This window comes from Dendrobates tinctorius, unplaced genomic scaffold (assembly GCF_039654945.1).
Source record: "Dendrobates tinctorius isolate UK_male_01 unplaced genomic scaffold, ASM3965494v1 ptg000062l, whole genome shotgun sequence".
Lineage (NCBI taxonomy): Eukaryota > Metazoa > Chordata > Amphibia > Anura > Dendrobatidae > Dendrobates > Dendrobates tinctorius.
The window spans coordinates 24,808,968-24,828,997 of record NW_027361730.1 but is presented as its reverse complement, the minus strand read 5'-3'; the positions used below and the strand labels follow the sequence as shown (position 1 = coordinate 24,828,997).

The following is a 20,030-nucleotide window of genomic DNA, read 5'->3' as shown; positions in this document are numbered from 1 at the left end:
TTTTTTCTCCTTACATCTTTCATCTCCTCTGGTGCTTTCTTAGCTAATTATCGTCCTTGTTAAGATTTGATTGTTAAACCTAGACACACTCCCTGCTGTCAGATCGTTCCACATTTTCTGCCTACGTTTTCAGCTGACCCCAGGATTCAGCAAATGTAGAAAGTACGGGCTTGACCTGACTCGCGCACCAACCCCCACCCCTGAAGAAGTGGTCGTACATAGAGGAGGGCACACAGATTCTTTATATGTGTGTGTGTGTGTATGTTCAACTGCAGGGTTTCCTAAATTTCTGTCTATTATTGATTTTTGTGTGTTCTCAGGAAAAGATGAAGGGCAAAAACAAACTCGTGCCCCGTCTGCTGGGCATCACTAAGGATTCTGTGATGAGGGTAGATGAAAAAACAAAGGACGTAGTTCAGGAATGGCCGCTGACGACGGTGAAACGTTGGGCTGCTTCGCCAAAAAGCTTCACTCTGGTATATTCTAGTCTTTCATGTTTCCTTCCAGTATGTGATGAGTATCGATGTGGAGCGTCATTAGAAATTCATATTCTTTTGCTTTGGAGACTTGTGACACCATTAAAAATGCCATTTCACAGGGTGAGATACTAACTTTGAGTTAAGTTATGCCATTCCTCTAGTTACACCCAAAGCTGCCTTTAAATGGTCATACTTTGATGCGTTGTCGTGTTAGGCCATGAGAGATGTTTTTTTATCTAACCAAAGTTATTTGCTCATACATTTATACACTTTAGGACTTTGGAGAATACCAAGAGAGTTATTATTCTGTACAGACCACTGAAGGGGAGCAGATCTCTCAGCTAATCGCGGGATACATAGACATCATACTCAAGAAGGTACAAAGACGTTTCTAACATTTATAAGGCATTTGTGTCTAAAAGTATCTATTGAATTGCAGTCACCATTTAAAGTACATGACCTAATTCGGACATACTCTTTTGCTGTCCTAATTATCTAGAATTTTCCTTAAACGGAACCTGTCACCAGGTTTTCCCGTATAAAGGCATAAAAGAAAAAACCTGACCTGCACCTCCAATATAGTATGAACAGATGCCTACTGCAATGAATACATAACTCGCAAAAAGGAGAGACCAATATAAAGTATATGCAAACGCAAAATCTATCATAATTGCTGAGTAAACTGTAATAAAAAGTAATTTTTTTAAATTGCTTACAAAAATGAAGGTTCTTAGCTCATAAATTGGCCATAGTGGAATGCTGTTAAAAAAACACAAGTCCCCAATCCAGTCTACAGAACCCCCAAAATAGTGTTTATTACACTTTACAAACAGGGTGGAACTTCCGATGAACGTCTTTGGTCATGATCCCGCGCCTCCTCTCTTCTTTGGTTGCCGTCCTCCTTTCCTGCTTCATGTGGATGACGCATCCTACATAATCCTCGCAGCGTCCTCCATCACACTCCTGCGCAGGCACACTTCTTTCTCCCCTGACAAGGGCAGAGCAAAGCACTGGATCGCGCATGTACTGGGAGAGAACAAAGAGCACCGATAAGCCGGCAGTATGCCTGCGCATGAGCATGATGGAGGACACTGTGAGAATGATGTAGGCTGTGTCATCCACATGAAGCAGGGAAGGAGACTGGCAATCCAAAGAAGAGAGAAGGCGCCGTATCAAGACCAGATATGCCCATCAGATGGACCATTCCCTCTGTAAAGTATAATAAGCTATTTTTTTGGGACCTTCAGACAGGATTGGGGACCTTCTTACAGAATTCCAGTATGCTTTAAAAAAGGTCTGTAATGGAGGTGGCTCTTATATGAGAAAACCTGTTAAAAGGATCCCTTTTACATATATTTTTTTTAGATTTAAAAATCATTATTTTCTTAATGTTACTTGACGGAATATATTAATAATATTCAATTGCTCTAGAAACAAAGTAAAGACCGTTTTGGATTAGAGGGAGATGAAGAATCGACAATGTTAGAAGAGTCAATATCCCCAAAGAAGTGAGTATATCGCTACCGTATTTTGTGCTTGAGTGCACCATAAAAAATGTAAAAACCACACTGCTGAATTAAACCTGCAGGAACAAAATCTCTCCTCTCTTTTCAGATCCACTATTCTCCAACAACAGCAAGTCACTCGGCCTGGCAAGCTTGAACATGGCACAGTCGCTCTCCCTGCTATCATACGCTCAGGGTCAAGTGGACCAGAGACATTTAACATGGGGACCATGCCATCAGCTCAACAGCAGCTCACCACAGGCCAAATGCACAGAGGTCACATGCCTCCGCTAGTAAGTGAATGAGAGCTGAATTGGCTTTCGTTGGTAAATCTGGTGTTTTCTCTGACTTACTTCGCTGAGTCTATATTCATTTGTGCTGCCTTTCTGTGACTTGCTGTTTCATGGATATTTTAATTTGGCTGTGAAAAATACCCAAATCATAGACCAATCACAGGCAAATCAAAGTCGCACATAGATGGCACTGTGGGGTATGATGGCAAAGTTGTGTGGAAACTGCGACCAATGTTCCGTAGGAGTGGACTTTGTGGGTGACAATCATTAGATGTCATGTAGCATTGTGATCTTCGCGTTGCATTACACATGTCTGTGTAGCCTTGGACTGATCTCAGACGTCTGGACAGCACATGGATGCAGCATGGTGTTGGGATACATCTCAAACTCACTCATTGAAATGTGTGAGACTGGTGCATGAATATGGCTAAACTCTGACACATCTCCATTTTTCCCTTCACACATGACAGCACACCTGAGAGAGGGATCTGCCCCGCCAGGACAGAAACCTACTGAAATATAAGGGGCAGCACCTCTCCCCCCGCTTCAGTTGGGTTCCTGTCCTGGAAGGGAATCCCAGACTGACAGCGGCGGTGCCTGTCATGGATGTAAGGTACCCAGGCCCGTCCCGGCCGTTGGGTGCCTGGTAGCGCAGTCCCCGGGGTCTCCTGGGGGCTCCGGGTTTGTGCGGGCGCAGGTGGCGGTCCCTAATTCCAGGGCGCTCCACCGCGCCTCCCTCCCCTTGTGCGTGCGCCCCGAGCTGTCTCCCTCAGAGTGAGTAGTGTGGGAGAGCCGGGGGCGTGTTCCGGCCGCTGACGTCAGCGGCGCTGAGCAGCCTGGGAGCGCGCCGGCTGACGTCAGAAGAGCGACGGTAATATGGCGCCTGGTGTGACGCCGGCCGCATGGAATAACAGTGCGCAGCCGGCGGTCGCAGGGGGGAGGGGAGGAAGACGCTCACCGGGACCAGAACTATTTAAAGGAGGGAGACATTAGCATGGCCAGGTAACCATAGGGTCAGAGCAGGAACGGTCGTCGTCTCAGTCATCTCTGCCTCCATCACAGCCCTCGGCTCGCAAGTATGGCAGCCGTTCAAGTGGCAAAAGCAGCAGTCGCCCCAGCCACAGGTCGGGGGACTCTTCGGTGTCCAGAGAGCTCCTCCACAGCCTCCGAGTCCGGTACCTTTTAATTACGGTGGTGAGTGATCTTCGTGAATGTTAGTAACATGATTAATAGGGTTCTTCTTCTGTGTGTTAAATTCCTTAGGAGAAACCCAAAAAAGCAAGGGAGCAAGAGGAACAATAGAGATTGTGCTATATGTAGAAGCCCCCTAGCAAGAGACTGGCAGAAAGACCTTTGCGCCAGCTGCATCCAGCGAACCATGGCGGAGGAAGCACCTAGCTTTGCAACAAACCTTAGATCTGTTATCAGGTCAGAGATGGAAGGCTCGCTTAAAGCTTTGCTAAAGAAAGGGAAAAAGAGTAGGAAAGATACCCCTAGTTCTTTCTCAGACTCTTCCTCGGCCTTATCTCAGGCTGAACACCCATCCTTCTCTTCCTCAGATAGCGAGACGGGTGGCAAACCGTGTTTTCCCATAGAGGATACGGCTGCTGTCCTCAAGGCCATCAGAGTACCCATGGGCCTACAGGAGGCAAAAACAGGCAAGTCCCTGGAAAACGTCATGTTCGGGGGGACTACAGGAAAGGAAGATAAGGACCTTTCCAGTCAATGAAAAAAATACAAGCTCTCATTGAGAGAGAATGGAGGAAGCCTGAGAGGTCAGGAGCCCTTCCTTCCTCCTCTAAAAGGAGGTACCCCTTTGAACATAAGGACACAGAAATAAGGGACAAGGTCCCAAAGATTGACGCAGCAGTGTCCCGGTCATCTAAAAGATCGGCCCTGCCCCTGGAGGATTCAGGGGTGCTTAGGGACCCGCTAGATAAAAGAGCGGATTCAGATTTAAGACATACATGGAAAGCAGCCGCAGGAGGACTGAAGCCGGCAATAGCCGGCACCTGCACAGCACGCTCTTTATTGATTTGGCTGCAGCAGCTGGAAGAAAGACTTGCTTCGAAAGTCTCAAGAGAGAAAATATTGACAGACATGTATCTGCTGCACGGGGCGGCAGCTTTTTTAGCCAACACTTCCGCCGACTCCATGAGATTGACAGCAAGAGCAGCAGGACTATCAAACGCCGCGAGAAGGGCGTTATGGCTTAAGGGCTGCCCAGGGGATCTGCAGTCTAAAGCTAAGCTGTGCTCTCTCCCTTGTGATGGTCATTTTTTATTTGGAAAAAACCTGGATGACATCTTAGAGAAGGCAAGTGACAAGAAGATGGGCTTCCCCAGGTTCCCAGCGGATCAGAGGAGGCCGCCCTTTCGGAGGGGAAAATTCAACAGGGGCCGTCCTCCGGGGGATAGGAGAAGATGGGATGATAAAAGGAAAAAGGAGTCCGGATTCATGTTCGGAGGAGCCACCTCAACCTCCAAGAAATCCCCACAATGACGCCAGCATTCCAGTAGGGGGGAGGTTGACACTCTTTTCCCAGGCCTGGGAAAACATCTCCTCCAATGCCTGGATCCTGAACATCATAAGGGAAGGCCTCAAGATCCCTTTGTCACATCAACCAAGAACATCATTTGTCGTGACCCCCCCCCCCCCCCGTCAGAAAGGTGATAGGGGAACAGTTGGCCTTGGAATCAGAAATCTTAAGTCTGCTAGACAAGCACGTTCTTTCCGAGGTCCCGAGTGGACAAGAAAAAACTGGATTCTACTCACCCCTCTTCCTGATAAAAAAAAAACAAAAAAAAAAAACAGACCAGTCATTCAGGACAATCATAAACCTCAGAGGCCTCCATCAGTGGATAAAAAAATCAAACTTTCAAGATGGAATCGGTAACTACAGCCATAAAACTGCTACATCAGGATTGTTTTATGGCTGTAGTCGATTTAAAGGATGCATATTATCACATCCCCATTCATCCGGGTTATTAAAAATACTTGAGTAGCTGTCTACGTCCAGGGCAATTTCAATTCAGAGCCCTTCCATTCGGCAAATCCATAGCCCCGAGAGTGTTTACCAAAGTCATAGCGGAGATGACAGCCTTTCTCCGAATCCACAACACTATTATAATACCCTATTTGGACGATTTCCTAATAGTGGGCAACTCAGAAGGCCACTGCGCTGCACAGGTAGAACGAGTGACAGACACCCTGCAAAGACTGGGCTGGATGATAAACATCAAAAAGTCAAGGCTACAACCCCTAAGGAAACAAGTTTTTCTAGGGTTCATCCTGGATTCAGAACAACAAACCTGTCTGCTACCGGAGGCCAAGGTAGAACAGGTGAGGAATGTGACATTAGCGGCCCTAGACCAACCCCATATGACCCTGAGGAACGCGATGTCCTTGCTAGGCACCCTGACTTCCTGTATCCCGACGGTCAGGTGGGCACAATTTCATACCCGACCGCTTCAGACGGAAATTCTGTCAGCACAAAGGTCGCTAAAAGGGCGTTTAGAAGGAAGACTGGAGCTTTCCTTAGAGGTCAGAAACTTCCTCAAATGGTGGTTACACAGAACAAATTTGACGTCAGGGATACTATGGGACAAACCAGTGACCGACATAATTCTGACAGACGCAAGCTCCTCAGGCTGGGGAGCGCACCTAAGGGGTCATGCGGCCCAGGGGCCCTGGGAGCCTCAAGAGCAAAACGCATCTTACAACTTGAGAGAACTGTGGGCAGTGAGCAAAGCCCTAACAAGTTTTATTCCCTTCCTCTATCGCCTCAACGTCCGTATCATGTCGGACAACATGGTAACAGTGACGTACATCAATCACCAGGGGGTTACAAGATTACACTCCCTAATGATGGCGGCCAGCGACTTTTTTCAAAGAGCAGAACAACATCTACTCTCTTTAACGGCACTACATATAAAAGGGGTGGAGAATATAGAAGCCGATTTCCTGAGCCGAAATACACTAAAGCAAAGGGAATGGGCTCTAAATCGGTCAGTTTTTCAGAAGATAGTCCAACTTTGGGGGAACCGATAATAGACCTCTTCGCCTACAAAAACAGACAGGTGGAAAGGTTCTGTTCATTAAACCCCAAGGAAAAGCCATGGGCAGTGGACTCATTACAAATTCCGTGGAATTTCAGGCTGGCTTATGCGTTTCCCCCTGTGACTCTGATCCCAACAGGGGTGAGGAAAATCAGGAAAGATCAAGCCAGGGTGATCCTAATAGCCCTGTTCTGGCCAAAAAGACCCTGGTTCTTGCTGTTGCAGATGATGTCCCTCTCAGATCCATGGGTCCTACCGGAGATCCCAGACCTGCTAACTCAGGGTCTGATATTCCACGCACAGGTCAAGGGATTCCATCTGACGGCGTGGAATTTGAAAGGTCGCTTCTGATGGATAGAGGGTTCTCTCCGGGGTTAGTTGCCCCCCTGTTAAAAAGTAGGAAGCCAATAACGACTAATATCTATGGTAGAACATGGAATAAGTTTCTACAGTTCCTGGGGAAGCCGTTAGACCAAAAACTCCCGATTAAGGCCATCTTGGAATTTTTACAAGCAGGATTACAGCTGGGGTTAGCGGTGAATACCCTTAACGTTCAGGTGCCCGCACTAGGCGCGCTATATAATTGTAACTTGGCAGCAAACAGATCGGTAGCTAGGTTCATTAAATCCTGCCACAGGTCCAGGCCTATTCCATTACCAAAAATAGCCCTGTGGGATCTAAACCTGGTATTAGAGGCCCTCACAAAAGAGCCATTTAAGCCTGTTCAACAACTGCTTATAAAATATCTTACCCTGAAGATGATTATATTAGTTGCCCTTACTTCGGCCCGTAGAATAAGTGACTTACAGGCCCTCTCGGTAAACCCACCTTATACCCAAGTGTATCAGGATAGAGTGGTGTTAAAAACAGACCCTGCGTATCTACCGAAGGTAGTATCAGATTTCCATCGGGGTCAGGAGATTGTCCTTCCCTCCTTCTGCGAAAATCCGAAAAACCCAGGGGAGGAAAACTTCCACAATTTAGATGTTAGAAGGGCCCTGCTAGAATATATATCAGTGACTAGCCAGTGGAGGAGGTCCCAGTCCCTATTCGTAGCCTTTCGGGGTGCCAGGAAGGGTTGCGGAGTATCAAAGGGGACCATTGCCAGATGGATTAGGGAGGCCATTAGTATAGCTTACTCAGATAGTGGTGTTCTGATTCCTGATGGCATCAAGGCTCATTCCACCAGATCCGTGGCGACCTCCTGGGCTGAAAAGGCAGAGGTATCGATAGATCAAATTTGTAAAGCTGCTACCTGGGCCTCACCGTCAACCTTCTTTAGACACTATAGATTAAATCTATCCTCCTCTGCTGACTTAACCTTTGGTAGAAGGGTGCTGCAAGCGGTCGTCCCTCCCTAAGGTGGTTCGAAGTCTCCAAAAATCTCTCAGGTGTGCTGTCATGGGTGAAGGGAAAACCACCATGGTTACTTACCGGTAGCCAGTTTTTCCGGAACCCATGACTGTACCTGAATATTACCCCCCCCCTTTTTCACCATATTTGTGTGCACGTTAATAGGGTGTATTTGTGGGATGTGGTGTTGGATAAACATATAACTGGGAAGTCCTCTCAATGCTCTGTAACCAACTGAAGCGGGGGGGAAATAGATTCCTGTCCTGGCGGGGTGGATCCCTCTCTCAGGTGTGCTGTCATGGGTTCTGGAAAAACTGGCTACCGGTAAGTAACCATGGTGGTTTTCTTTGTGGATGTGTAAAACCAGTCATAGAATGTAACATGTATAAAGAAAGAAATGCAATTGGACCTGTGAATGGGGCATTAACCAAAAATAACAGAGTGGAGGACAGAAGCTCATTTGTACAGGTGCTCACCATTCCCGGCCCTAGTGCTGGCTCCTTGAGGCTGCTCCAGTCTTCTTGTTTTGGCGGTGATGTCACATCTGCAGCGCTCATCACTGCTATAGCTAATCAAGTGCAGTGGACTAGCCACGGGGCTCAGTGATTAGCTACAGCGGTGATGCACACTGTCGGTACGACATCACCACTGCAGCCAAACATTGAGATGGGAGCAGCGGTGGGGTACTGGGTCTGGGCCCATGGAGCGCGAGTACCTGCTTTATGATAAGTATTGTACAGTGTTCGGGATTCACTTTCCTGAAAGCTTACAACCCCTTTAACATTATCATAAGGGTATTAAGGTATTTTGGGGATTTTTAAAGTATCATATAGATATTGTACATGGCAAATATGATTTTTGGGACTAGTGCAGTTTTCTGTGCCGTTATGCCATAAAGTGAGTTGCATTACATTAGTACATCATTTAAGTGATTGCACTCGCTGTATTTATATGGAAAATCCTTAGTCCAAATTCGATTTACCATGAAAATAATTTTTCTTTTGTGCATGGAACATTTCTGTTCCGAAGCCCAGTGTCTCACTTAGATGTAATCTCATGCTTGATGAAGCCGATCACTCGTTTAATGACGCCAAATCATGCAAAAGTAAACACGTCCTCAGTCTTATCGGCTAATTAGTCCCAGGATCGCCACTAGTACTCAGCGTAAACCAAGCTCGGCGGAGGTAATTGAACTGGAATCAATTTGGAGAAGCTCCATAGGCGGTGTGAAGGCGTTTTAGTATGCGTCTGGCTGCAAAACAAAATCTTGAAAGAGAGCAAAAAAATACAAATAATACAAGCTGATGTAAAACTGGCACCTGGATGTAATAATTAATTGTCTTTTTAGATTCTGTATTACTATGCCTTTTTTTCTTGGGTTCATGGAAAGTTTTCGGTCCTTTTATGGGTTCCGGTTTACATGCTGTCATTCCAGATCTGCCTCTCTGTCCGGGGGGAAGACAAGCCCTAGTGGCAGAATGCCGCCCTCTCACGTGCTCCTTTTTACACTTGTGCCCATTTTATTCTTGGCGGAAAGCATTCAATCGTTTTGTCTCGGTCTTTGCCTTATTAGATGCCTTGTTCTGCTCATCCTTTCAATTAATCACATCCCGAACTGTCCGGCCATATGTCACCGCTAATTAGCCGAATTGTTTCCTAACCTACTTTCTGTTCGTTTTCGAGGCTGCTGGAGAACATTTTCAGTGTTCTGTAAGGATGTGTGCACTGCTGGCGGAAAGAGCCTTCTCTTCCATTTGCATCTGCTCAATGGCTGCATCTGCGGTTGCATCAATGAATGGCTGGAGCTTCACAGGCAGTCTTTAGGTGTTGTTTTATATGGAAATGTGTAGATATTCCGCAAATCTATTCTGTTAAGAATGAATTCGCCTTGGTTGGTATGTGCATCACATTCAGAGTTTTTTTTTTTTTTTCTTTTTTTTTTTCTTTTTTCCTCTTCTCCATAGACATCGGCTCAGCAAGCTCTGATGGGGACCATTAACACCAGCATGCATGCAGTTCAACAGGCACATAACGATTTGAGCCAAGTGGACAATCTACCACCTCTGGGACACGACATGGTAAGAACCTCATATGATCTACATGCTTGAATTATTATTTTATTAGGACAGCTGTCCACCGACCAGCCTAATTCTGCTACGCACACTTCTGGATATATTTGACACATAGCAATTTAGTGAAGTGCAGTGCAACTTGAGTTTAGTAAAAAGCAGTTTAGTGTCCGCTGCAAGAAAGTGATTTTATAAAACATTCATAATGCTGAGGTGCCTGCACTGAAAGTAAGGCCGAGTTCACACGTGGCGTTTTTATCGCGTTTCCGTGGCAGTTTTAACCGCGAGATTTTGCCGCGAAAACGCGAAAAATAAGCATCCCATGCATTCCTATGGGATTCCGCAATGCTGTGCTAATGCTGTGGTTTTTACCGCGGCGGAATTGCGTCGCGGTAAAAAACGCAGCATGCTCATTAATTTCGCGGAATCGCGGCGATCCCGCACCCGTAGGAATGCATTGTTCTTATTTTCCGCATGTGGCTGTGCAAACCATGCGAAAAGTAAGCAGAACATTTGCGGATGGTACCCACGGTCCGGAGGAGAGGAGACTGTCCTCCGGGCTTTGGGTACCATATCCCTGTAAAAAATAGAATTTAAAATAAAAAATATTGTTGTTATCACCTTCCGACGTCCCGCGCAGGCTTCCCGCCTCTCTCCACGCTCCCAGTCCCAGTAAGTCTTTGCGAGCGATGACGTCCGTTCTCGCGGTGATTCCCGCGAGAACGGACGTCATCGCGGTAATTGTCGCAAAGGAATACTGGGACCGGGAGCGTGTAGAGAGGCGGGAAGGCTGCGCAGGACGTTGGAAGGTGAGAATAACAATATTTTTCTTGGCGGTCTCAATAGTAAAAAGTTGGTCACACTCGTCAAACACTGTTTGACGAGTGTGACCAACCTGTCAATCAGTTCTCCAAGCGATGCTACAGATCGCTTGGAAAACGCTAGCAATTCTGCAAGCTAATTACGCTTGCAAAATGCTAGTTTATCCGCGGGAATTTAAAATGCGATTTTCCCGCGGAATGGAATTCCGGAACTCTCGCGGTTATTTTCTGCGAGAGTTCCGCTACGTGTGAACCCAGCCTTAAGTTGTGACCACACCCCCCCCCCCCCCCCAACATTACAGTCCCAAAATAACTAAAACCAGTCAAGAGCTTGGGGTTTTGCTTTTTTTATAGTAGTCATAGGAGTTTTCATTCTACTCAGCACATAGACAGAATGTGAATCTGGTTTTCAACTACTTGGACAATCCCTTTTCAACAGCCTATACTCCTTTTTAGTGCCTGTCCAGTGATGACGGCACTAGCTCTCCCAGGGCTTCCATGATGTTATGTCATGCAAGCCCTGCAGCCAATCAATTGCATTTCACCCTCACTTTCTATGGACTCATCTGACACCAGAAGAAGTTAGAGCTGCTACTGTTCTGACTGCCCCTGGATGTCTGGTAGGTTTAAAGGAAGTGAAACTGAAGTGGCCGCTGATTGGCTGCAGGGTTTACATGACATAACAGCATCCAGAGAGTCAGAGCCGGCATTGCTGAAATGGCATCGGAGGTGATTATAGGCTGTTCTTATGTTATACGAGTTAATATAGCAATGGAAGGGATCTTCTGAGTAGCAGACAACTTTTTTTTAAGTGATTTCCTGGGCCTTCACACTGGTAGCATTGGATGGGCTATCAATATTTGATTGACAGAATGAAGATATTTTTCCTCGGCTCTCAGGTTAGTGCTGTCTTATCTTTACACAATCACGGCCCCATATATACGATGTAAATGACCTGAATGAGGCTTTGCGGCAGTACCAGACACAGCTGCTTGCAGGGTGGAGGCTCTGTCCCTGTGGAAGTGATACAGAGCTTGCTGGGCTGCCATTGCTCCATCATTTTTAGAGAGGACCATTCACTGGATGTTTTTAATGTAAGCCGACTACCTCCTTCATCCTCCACTTGCCGCTGCTCTACTGATTCTGGAATAGGTCTTCTTTGCCCCTCCCTTGCAGAGTTATGCCCCCATGTAATTAAGGTGCAATTTTCCCTTCAGCCAACCAGGTGCGTACCACAGAACTTTTTTGTGGGTGCAGATGTGTTCTGATTAGTCAACATCAGAGCGAAAAAAACAATGCCCCCGTAACTTTGTTACAGAGGGGCTCAGTGGAGCAGCGTCAATTGGAGCAGAATCTTTCACTGTATTTTTTAAGTCAAAGAAAACCTCTGAAAGTGTAATAATTGTTATAATGAGGTCCAATCTAAAAAAAATAAATATTCATTGTTTTCTGCATCGGCCACTGATTTTGATGATACAGATTTATTATGCTTGCCACATTGATTTCTAGGCCTCCCGAGTCTGGATTCAGAACAAAGTAGACGAGTCAAAACATGAGATCCACTCCCAAGTGGATGCGATTACCGCAGGAACAGCGTCGGTAGTGAACCTGACCGCAGGTATTGACAATGTGACTATTAGACGTATTTCTTATTTGATGGATAGATTCTTATATCACATATCTCATATCACATATCTGACACACATTGTTTACCAGCCGTTTCCAGTAGACTTGCATGATGTCCTCCAACACGTAGTGCCCAACTGCTCTGTTCCTTTAGCCTTTTCAGATTTGGGGTTCTTTAGGGCTTGAGCACACAAACGACCTCACCATCCTTTCCTGCCTGTCTAGTGTCTTTTTTTTTTTTTTTTTTTTTTTTTTTTTAATATGTACAAAAATGAAGGGAGAAATGATCCAACGACAATAGAGCCTTTCTTAGAAGAGTAAAACTTAGCATTTATTCAAGTATAAAAACACTCCAAAAATACAGGCAATGTAGTATAAAATACTGTTAACAGGACCTGCTAGTTTCACATATGCGTATGGAGGAGCTGCTGACTTCCTCAGTGAAGCTCCACCCACTGCTGCATCTCCTCCGGTCAGCTCCGCCTACGGCCGCATACTTCTACATGTGGCCTGCGTACCCTATCTTTAACATTGGGTATGCAGGTTGTGCGGATATCTCCGCATGTGTCGTTTTGACGATGCGGTGACCGCATCAAATTCCAGCATGTTGCGTTCGACGCGGGTCGCCCCATCGTCAAAATGACGCATGCGGAGGCATCCGCACGACCAGCGTACCCAATGGTAAAGATAAGGTACGCAGGCCTCATGCAGAAGTATGTCGACTTGGGCGGAGCTGACCAGAGGTGGTGCGGCAGTGGGATGAGCTTCACAGAGGAACTACACAGCCCTCCGCAGCTCCTCCATACGCAATTGTGAAACCAGCCTTACTCATGGTTTTTATATGGGAATGTACGCCTTCATAACCTGTGGGTTCAGCTTCTCTGACTAGTGTCTCACCATGGAATAAAATACTCACTGGGATGTTGGACTGCAATTCTGTAAACTTCAGGTAGATAGACATATCTATCTATGTCGATGAACTTGTATTTACAGCACACGCTCACTGCTGAAGCAGCCATGACATTTAGACCTAAAGTTTTTGACCACTCTGCCAAAACCGCGTTCAAAACTCCACCTGTTGATAGTGCGATTTTCCAGTGTTGTAGTGCGGTGTTCACCCTGAACATTGTGAAGCTGAGCTGAAACAATGACAATTTTCAGTAAAGCATGTACATTTTTTGACATTTTGGTTGAAAAGCATCTCATGTAAATGCACTGAAGGAGACATCTCCCGTCTAATGGTTGAGAACCCCTTGCATTCTGTCTACCCTTTTCTCTAAAACTGTTAAGTTCACACTAGTTGGTGTTGGTTTATAATAGTACTCTATAGACAACAGTGGAATAAGTCGCATTGTTAACTATTTTTTTATGTGATGAATCGGAGGGGTACAACTTGATGTAAACGGGGCCTTATGTTGGTGACTCCTACAGGCAGTCAGCTCCTACTACTCACAGGTGGTGTATTGGTTAACTAACATTGGGATTGTACCCTGGCTGTACTGCAGCCGTGGACATGGGTTGCATGTCCTCCAGCATTATTCTGTGATGCCTTTCTTCCCACAGCCCTCTAACAGAGGACTCCAAGTGCCAACTTTTTGTTTTTCGGTAGCTTTTTCCCATGCGTTAAGAAGGATGTAGGACCAGCAGTGGTGACGAGGGGGCACGAGTAATTGTCCATAAGAACCCCCTTCCTGATTCATTGCTAAGTGACAATGGTCCTTAAATAGCTCATGTGGACTGCCTATATCCTCAATCTGCTTGTTAACGGTGATATTTACTAGCATCCTGCTAATAATGTTTTCTCTTCTGTTTAACCCCTTCATGACCAAGCCTATTTTGACCTTTATGACCAGGCCATTTTTTGCAATTCTGACCAGTGTCCCTTTATGAGGTTATAACTCAGGAACGCTTCAACGGATCCTAGCGATTCTGAGAATGTTTTTTCGTGACATATTGGGCTTCATGTTAGTGGTAAATTTAGGTCGATAATTTTTGCGTTTATTTGTCAAAAAAATCAGAAATTTGGCGAAAATTTAGAAAATTTAGCAATTTTCAAATTTTGAATTTTTATTCTGTTAAACCAGAGAGTTATGTGAAACAAAATAGTTACTAAATAACATTTCCCACATGTCTACTTTACATCAGCACAATTTTGGAAGCAAAATATTTTTTTGATAGGAAGTTATAAGGGTTAAAAGTTGACCAGCGATTTCTCATTTTTACAATAAAATTTACAAAACCATTTTTTTTAGGGACCACCTCACATTTGAAGTCACTTTGAGGGGTCTATATGGTAGAAAATACCCAAAAGTGACACCATTCTAAAAACTGCACCCCTCAAGCTACTCAAAACTACATTCAAGAAGATTATTAACCCTTCAGATGTTTCACAGGAACTAAAGCAATGTGGAAAGAAAAAATGGACATTTTAATTTTTCCAACAAAAATTTTTTTTAGCATCAATTTTTTCATTTTCACATGGGCAACAGGATAAAATGGATCCTAAAATTTGTTGGGCAATTTCTCCTGAGTACACCGATACCTCATATGTGGTCATAAACCACTGTTTGGGCGCATGGCACGGCTCAGAAGGGAAGGAGCGCCATTTGACTTTTTGAATGGAAAATATGCTGGAATATTTAGCAGTTGCCATGTCGTGTTTGGAGAGCCCCTGTGTGCAAAAACATTGGAGCTACTCCACAAGTGACCCCATTTTGGAAACTAGACCCCCCAAGGAACTTATCTAGATGCATGGTGATCACTTTGAACCCCCAGGTGCTTCACAAATTGATCTGTAAAAAAAACCCAAAACGTTCTTTTCACAAAAATTTTCTTTTAGCCTCAGTTTTTTCATTTTCACATGGGCAACAGGATAAAATGGATCCTAAAATTTGTTGAGCAATTTCTCCTGAGTTCACAGATACCTCATATGTGGTCATAAACCACTGTTTGGGTGCACGGCAGGGCCCGGAAGGCAAGGAGCACCATTTGACTTTTTGAATGGAAAATTAGCTCCAATCATTATCGGACACCATGTCGCATTTGGAGAGCCCCTGTCCGCCTAAACATTGGAGCTCCTCCACAAGTGACACCATTTTGGAAACTAGACCCCCTAAGGAACTTATCTAGATGTGTAGGGAGCACTTTGAACCCCTAAGTGCTTCACAAAAGTTTATAACACAGAGCAGTGAAAATAAAAAATAATTTTTTTTCCTCAAAAACGATTTTTAGCACACTATTTTTAATTTTCACAAGGCTAACAGGAGAAATTGGACCACAAATCTTGTTGTCCAGTTTGTCCTGAGTACGCTGGTACCCCATATGTGGGGGGGAACCACTGTTTGGGCACACGTCGGGGCTCGGAAGGGAAGTAGTGACATTTTGAAATGCTGACTTTGATGGAATGGTCTGCGGGCATCATGTTACATTTGCAGAGCCCCTGATGTACCTAAACTGTGGAACCCCCCCACAAGTGACCCCATTTTGGAGACTAGACCCCCCAAGGAACTTATCTAGATGTGTGGTGAGCACCTTGAACTCCCAAGCGCTTCACAGACGTTTATAACGGAGAGCTGTGAAAATAAAAAATATTTTTTTTTCCTCAAAAAAAAAAAAAGATTTTTAGCCAGCAATTTTTTTTTCACAGGGGTAACAGGATAAATTGGACCCCAAAAGTTGTTGTACAGTTTGTCCTGAGTACGCTGTTGCCCAATATATGGGGGGGGAACTATTGTTTGGTCACACGTAAGGGCTCGGAATGGAAGTAGTGGCGTTTTGAAATGCAGACTTTGATGGAATGGTCTGCGGTCGTCATTACGTTTGCAGAGCCCCTGATGTGCCTAAACAATAGAAACCCCCCACAAGTGACCCCATTTTGGAAACTAGACCTCCCAAATAACTTATCTAGATGCCTGGTGAGCACTTTGGACCCCCAAGTGCTTCACAGAAGTTTATAACGCAGAGATGTGAAAATAAAAAAAAAAAATTTTTCCACAAAAATATTTTTTTAGCCCCCAATTTTTTATTTTCCCAAGGGTACCAGGAGAAATTAGACCCCCAAAGTTGTTGTGCTATTTTTCTTGAGTACGCTGATACCCCATATGTTGGGGTACACCACTGTTTGGGCACACGTCGGGGCTTGGAAGGGAGGAAGCACCGTTTAACTTTTTGAACGCAAAATTGGCTGGAATCAATGGTTGCACCATGTCGCGTTTGGGGACCCCCTGATGTGCCTAAACAGTGGAAACCCCTCAATTCTAACTCCAACCCTAACCCCAACACACCCCTAACCACAGCCCTAACCCCAACACATCCCTACCCCTAATTCCAACCCTAATCATAAACCTAACCCCAACATACCCCTAACCCTAATTCCAACCCTAACCCTAATTCCAACCCTAACCCTAATTCCAACCCTAACCCTAATTCCAACCCTAACCCTAATTCCAACCCTAACCCTAATTCCAACCCTAACCCTAATTCCAACCCTAACCCTAATTCCAACCCTAACCCTAATTCCAACCCTAACCCTAATTCCAACCCTAACCCTAATTCCAACCCTAACCCTAATTCCAACCCTAACCCTAATTCCAACCCTAACCCTAATTCCAACCCTAACCCTAATTCCAACCCTAACCCTAATTCCAACCCTAACCCTAATTCCAACCCTAACCCTAATTCCAACCCTAACCCTCTTTCCAACCCTAACCCTCTTTCCAACCCTAACCCTCTTTCCAACCCTAACCCTCTTTCCAACCCTAACCCTCTTTCCAACCCTAACCCTCTTTCCAACCCTAACCCTCTTTCCAACCCTAACCCTCTTTCCAACCCTAACCCTCTTTCCAACCCTAACCCTCTTTCCAACCCTAACCCTCTTTCCAACCCTAACCCTCTTTCCAACCCTAACCCTCTTTCCAACCCTAACCCTCTTTCCAACCCTAACCCTCTTTCCAACCCTAACCCTCTTTCCAACCCTAACCCTCACCCTCTTTTCAACCCTAACCCTCACCCTCTTTTCAACCCTCACCCTCTTTTCAACCCTCACCCTCTTTTCAACCCTAACCCTCTTTTCAACCCTAACCCTCTTTTCAACCCTAACCCTCTTTTCAACCCTAACCCTCTTTTCAACCCTAACCCTCTTTTCAACCCTAACCCTCTTTTCAACCCTAACCCTCTTTTCAACCCTAACCCTCTTTTCAACCCTAACCCTCTTTTCAACCCTAACCCTCTTTTCAACCCTAACCCTCTTTTCAACCCTAACCCTAATGGAAAAATAAAAATATTTTCTTTTTTTTATTAGTTCTGCCTACCTATGGGGGTGATAATCGGGGGGGTTATTTACTTTTTCTTTCATTTTGATCACTGTGAGAGTGATCAAAATGAAAGAATGGAATCTGCAGCCGACAGATTCGGGCGGGCGTACTGCGCATGCGCCCGCCATTTTCTAAGATGGCGGCGCCCATCATCCGGACCCGAGGGACACCGGGAGGGACGGGGGGACTCAGGAGGTACCGGGGGGGGGTGAGAGGGGGATCGGAGGCTGGCGGGGAGCAGAGGGAATGGGAGGGGGGCAGATCATGACAGCGGCGGCAGATCGCCGCTGTCATTCAGTTGCGGGGGGGCGATCGCCGGTGGGGGGGTTGGAATCGGTGTCTCCAGCCATGTCCGATGCTACAGCAGCGTCGGACATGGCTGGATTGTAATATTTCATCAGTTTTCATTGATGAAATATTACTATCGCTCTGATTGGCTGTTTCACTTTTAACAGCCAATCAGAGCGATCGTAGCCACGTGGGGGCGAAGCTACGCTCCCTGTGGTGAATTACAAAGCCCCCTGTATCTGCAGGTCGGGTGACCTTTCAGTGACCTAGGTCGCCCGACCCGCAGGGGGGCTTTAAAGTCATGACGCCACATAGGCGTCACTGGTCAGATTTGAACCAGGTTTCATGACGCCTATGTGGCGTCATTGGTCGTGAAGGGGTTAATATAAAATTGATATTTAATGCACATTATTGTGGTACCACATTATTATCAATGTTCAATGTGTATGGCGAACATTCGCTCTTTTCTTTCTAGGTGATCCATCAGAGACGGACTACACCGCTGTGGGATGTGCAATTACCACTATTTCTTCCAATCTGACGGAGATGTCCAAGGGTGTAAAACTGTTGGCCGCTCTGATGGAGGATGAGGTTGGAAGTGGAGAGAAATTATTAGGAGCAGCAAGGACATTGGCAGGAGCTGTCTCTGACCTGCTTACAGCAGTACAACCATCTTCTGGAGAGGTAGACCCTCAGAATTTATCAAAGAATACATTTCCTAAGCCATGTCTTTCTTTCTGGGGGAGAAATGGACTATTGTAAGACTGTGTGGATAGTGTCCCATCAGCAGGAAAACTGGTTTGCTTTTGCGTTACCAAGAACCTTTGCACTTGCTCATGTGTGAGTTTGGTATTAAGGATCAGCCTCATTTTCTTGACTGAAGATGAGTTGCGATACCAAACACGGCTAAAGGACAAGTGTAGCATTGTTAAAGTAAAAAAAAAGTGAACCCATTTTTTTCTAATCCTGGACAACCCCTTTAAGACAAACAGCTTAACAAATATTTTAGCATGCTATATAGATCGGTTTTGTTTTACTGTTGTCTGCTTGGAGCAGCCAATCCTTATTATATAATGGAGTTTAAAGGGTGTTCCCAAAATAACCACTAATCACCTACTCACAGGCTAGATGATATGACTCTTAGAACGGGGTGGGGGAAAAGGGGCACTGTCGGGATACACTCATCATTCTGTTCAAAATCTAATTGAGTTGGCTGAATTTGGGAAAACCCCATAAAACGGTTCTCCAGTGAAAACAAATTGTCACTTATCCATAAAATACAGTGGGGAAAAAAAGTATTTAGTCAGTCAGCAATAGTGCACGTTCCACCACTTAAAAAGATGAGAGGCGTCTGTAATTTACATCATAGGTAGACCTCAACTATGGGAGACAAACTGAGAAAAAAAAATCCAGAAAATCACATTGTCTGTTTTTTTTTTTCATTTTATTTGCATATTATGGTGGAAAATAAGTATTTGGTCAGAAACAAAATTTCATCTCAATACTTTGTGATATATCCTTTGTTGGCAATGACAGAGGTCAAACGTTTCCTGTAAGTCTTCACAAGGTTGCCACACACTGTTGTTTGTATGTTGGCCCATTCCTCCATGCAGATCTCCTCTAGAGCAGTGATGTTTTTGGCTTTTCGCTTGGCAACACGGACTTTCAACTCCCTCCAAAGGTTTTCTATAGGGTTGAGATCTGGAGACTGGCTAGGCCACTCCAGGACCTTGAAATGCTTCTTACGAAGCCACTCCTTCGTTGCCCTGGCGGTGTGCTTTGGATCATTGTCATGTTGAAAGACCCAGCCACGTTTCATCTTCAATGCCCTTGCTGATGGAAGGAGGTTTGCACTCAAAATCTCACGATACATGGCCCCATTCATTCTTTCATGTACCCGGATCAGTCGTCCTGGCCCCTTTGCAGAGAAACAGCCCCAAAGCATGATGTTTCCACCACCATGCTTTACAGTAGGTATGGTGTTTGATGGACGCAACTCGGTATTCTTTTTCCTCCAAACACGACAAGTTGTGTTTCTACCAAACAGTTCCAGTTTGGTTTCATCAGACCATAGGACATTCTCCCAAAACTCCTCTGGATCATCCAAATGCTCTCTAGCAAACTTCAGACGGGCCCGGACATGTACAGGCTTAAGCAGTGGGACACGTCTGGCACTGCAGGATCTGAGTCCATGGTGGCGTAGTGTGTTACTTATGGTAGGCCTTG

The 20,030-nt window shown here is 45.4% G+C and overlaps 1 protein-coding gene across 2 annotated transcripts in view; it reads left to right on the top strand.

Annotated features, from left to right (window-relative positions):
• TLN2 (talin 2) overlaps positions 1-20,030 on the top strand; it is a 320,242-nt gene that overhangs the window by 134,808 nt on the left and 165,404 nt on the right. For both annotated transcript variants that reach the window (XM_073579419.1, XM_073579418.1), the window contains 7 exons: positions 321-476; positions 755-856; positions 1,911-1,987; positions 2,094-2,277; positions 9,653-9,766; positions 12,088-12,196; positions 18,280-18,488. In XM_073579419.1, the coding sequence (XP_073435520.1) occupies positions 321-476; positions 755-856; positions 1,911-1,987; positions 2,094-2,277; positions 9,653-9,766; positions 12,088-12,196; positions 18,280-18,488 (951 nt within the window). The remainder of the gene's footprint in view (positions 1-320; positions 477-754; positions 857-1,910; positions 1,988-2,093; positions 2,278-9,652; positions 9,767-12,087; positions 12,197-18,279; positions 18,489-20,030) is intronic.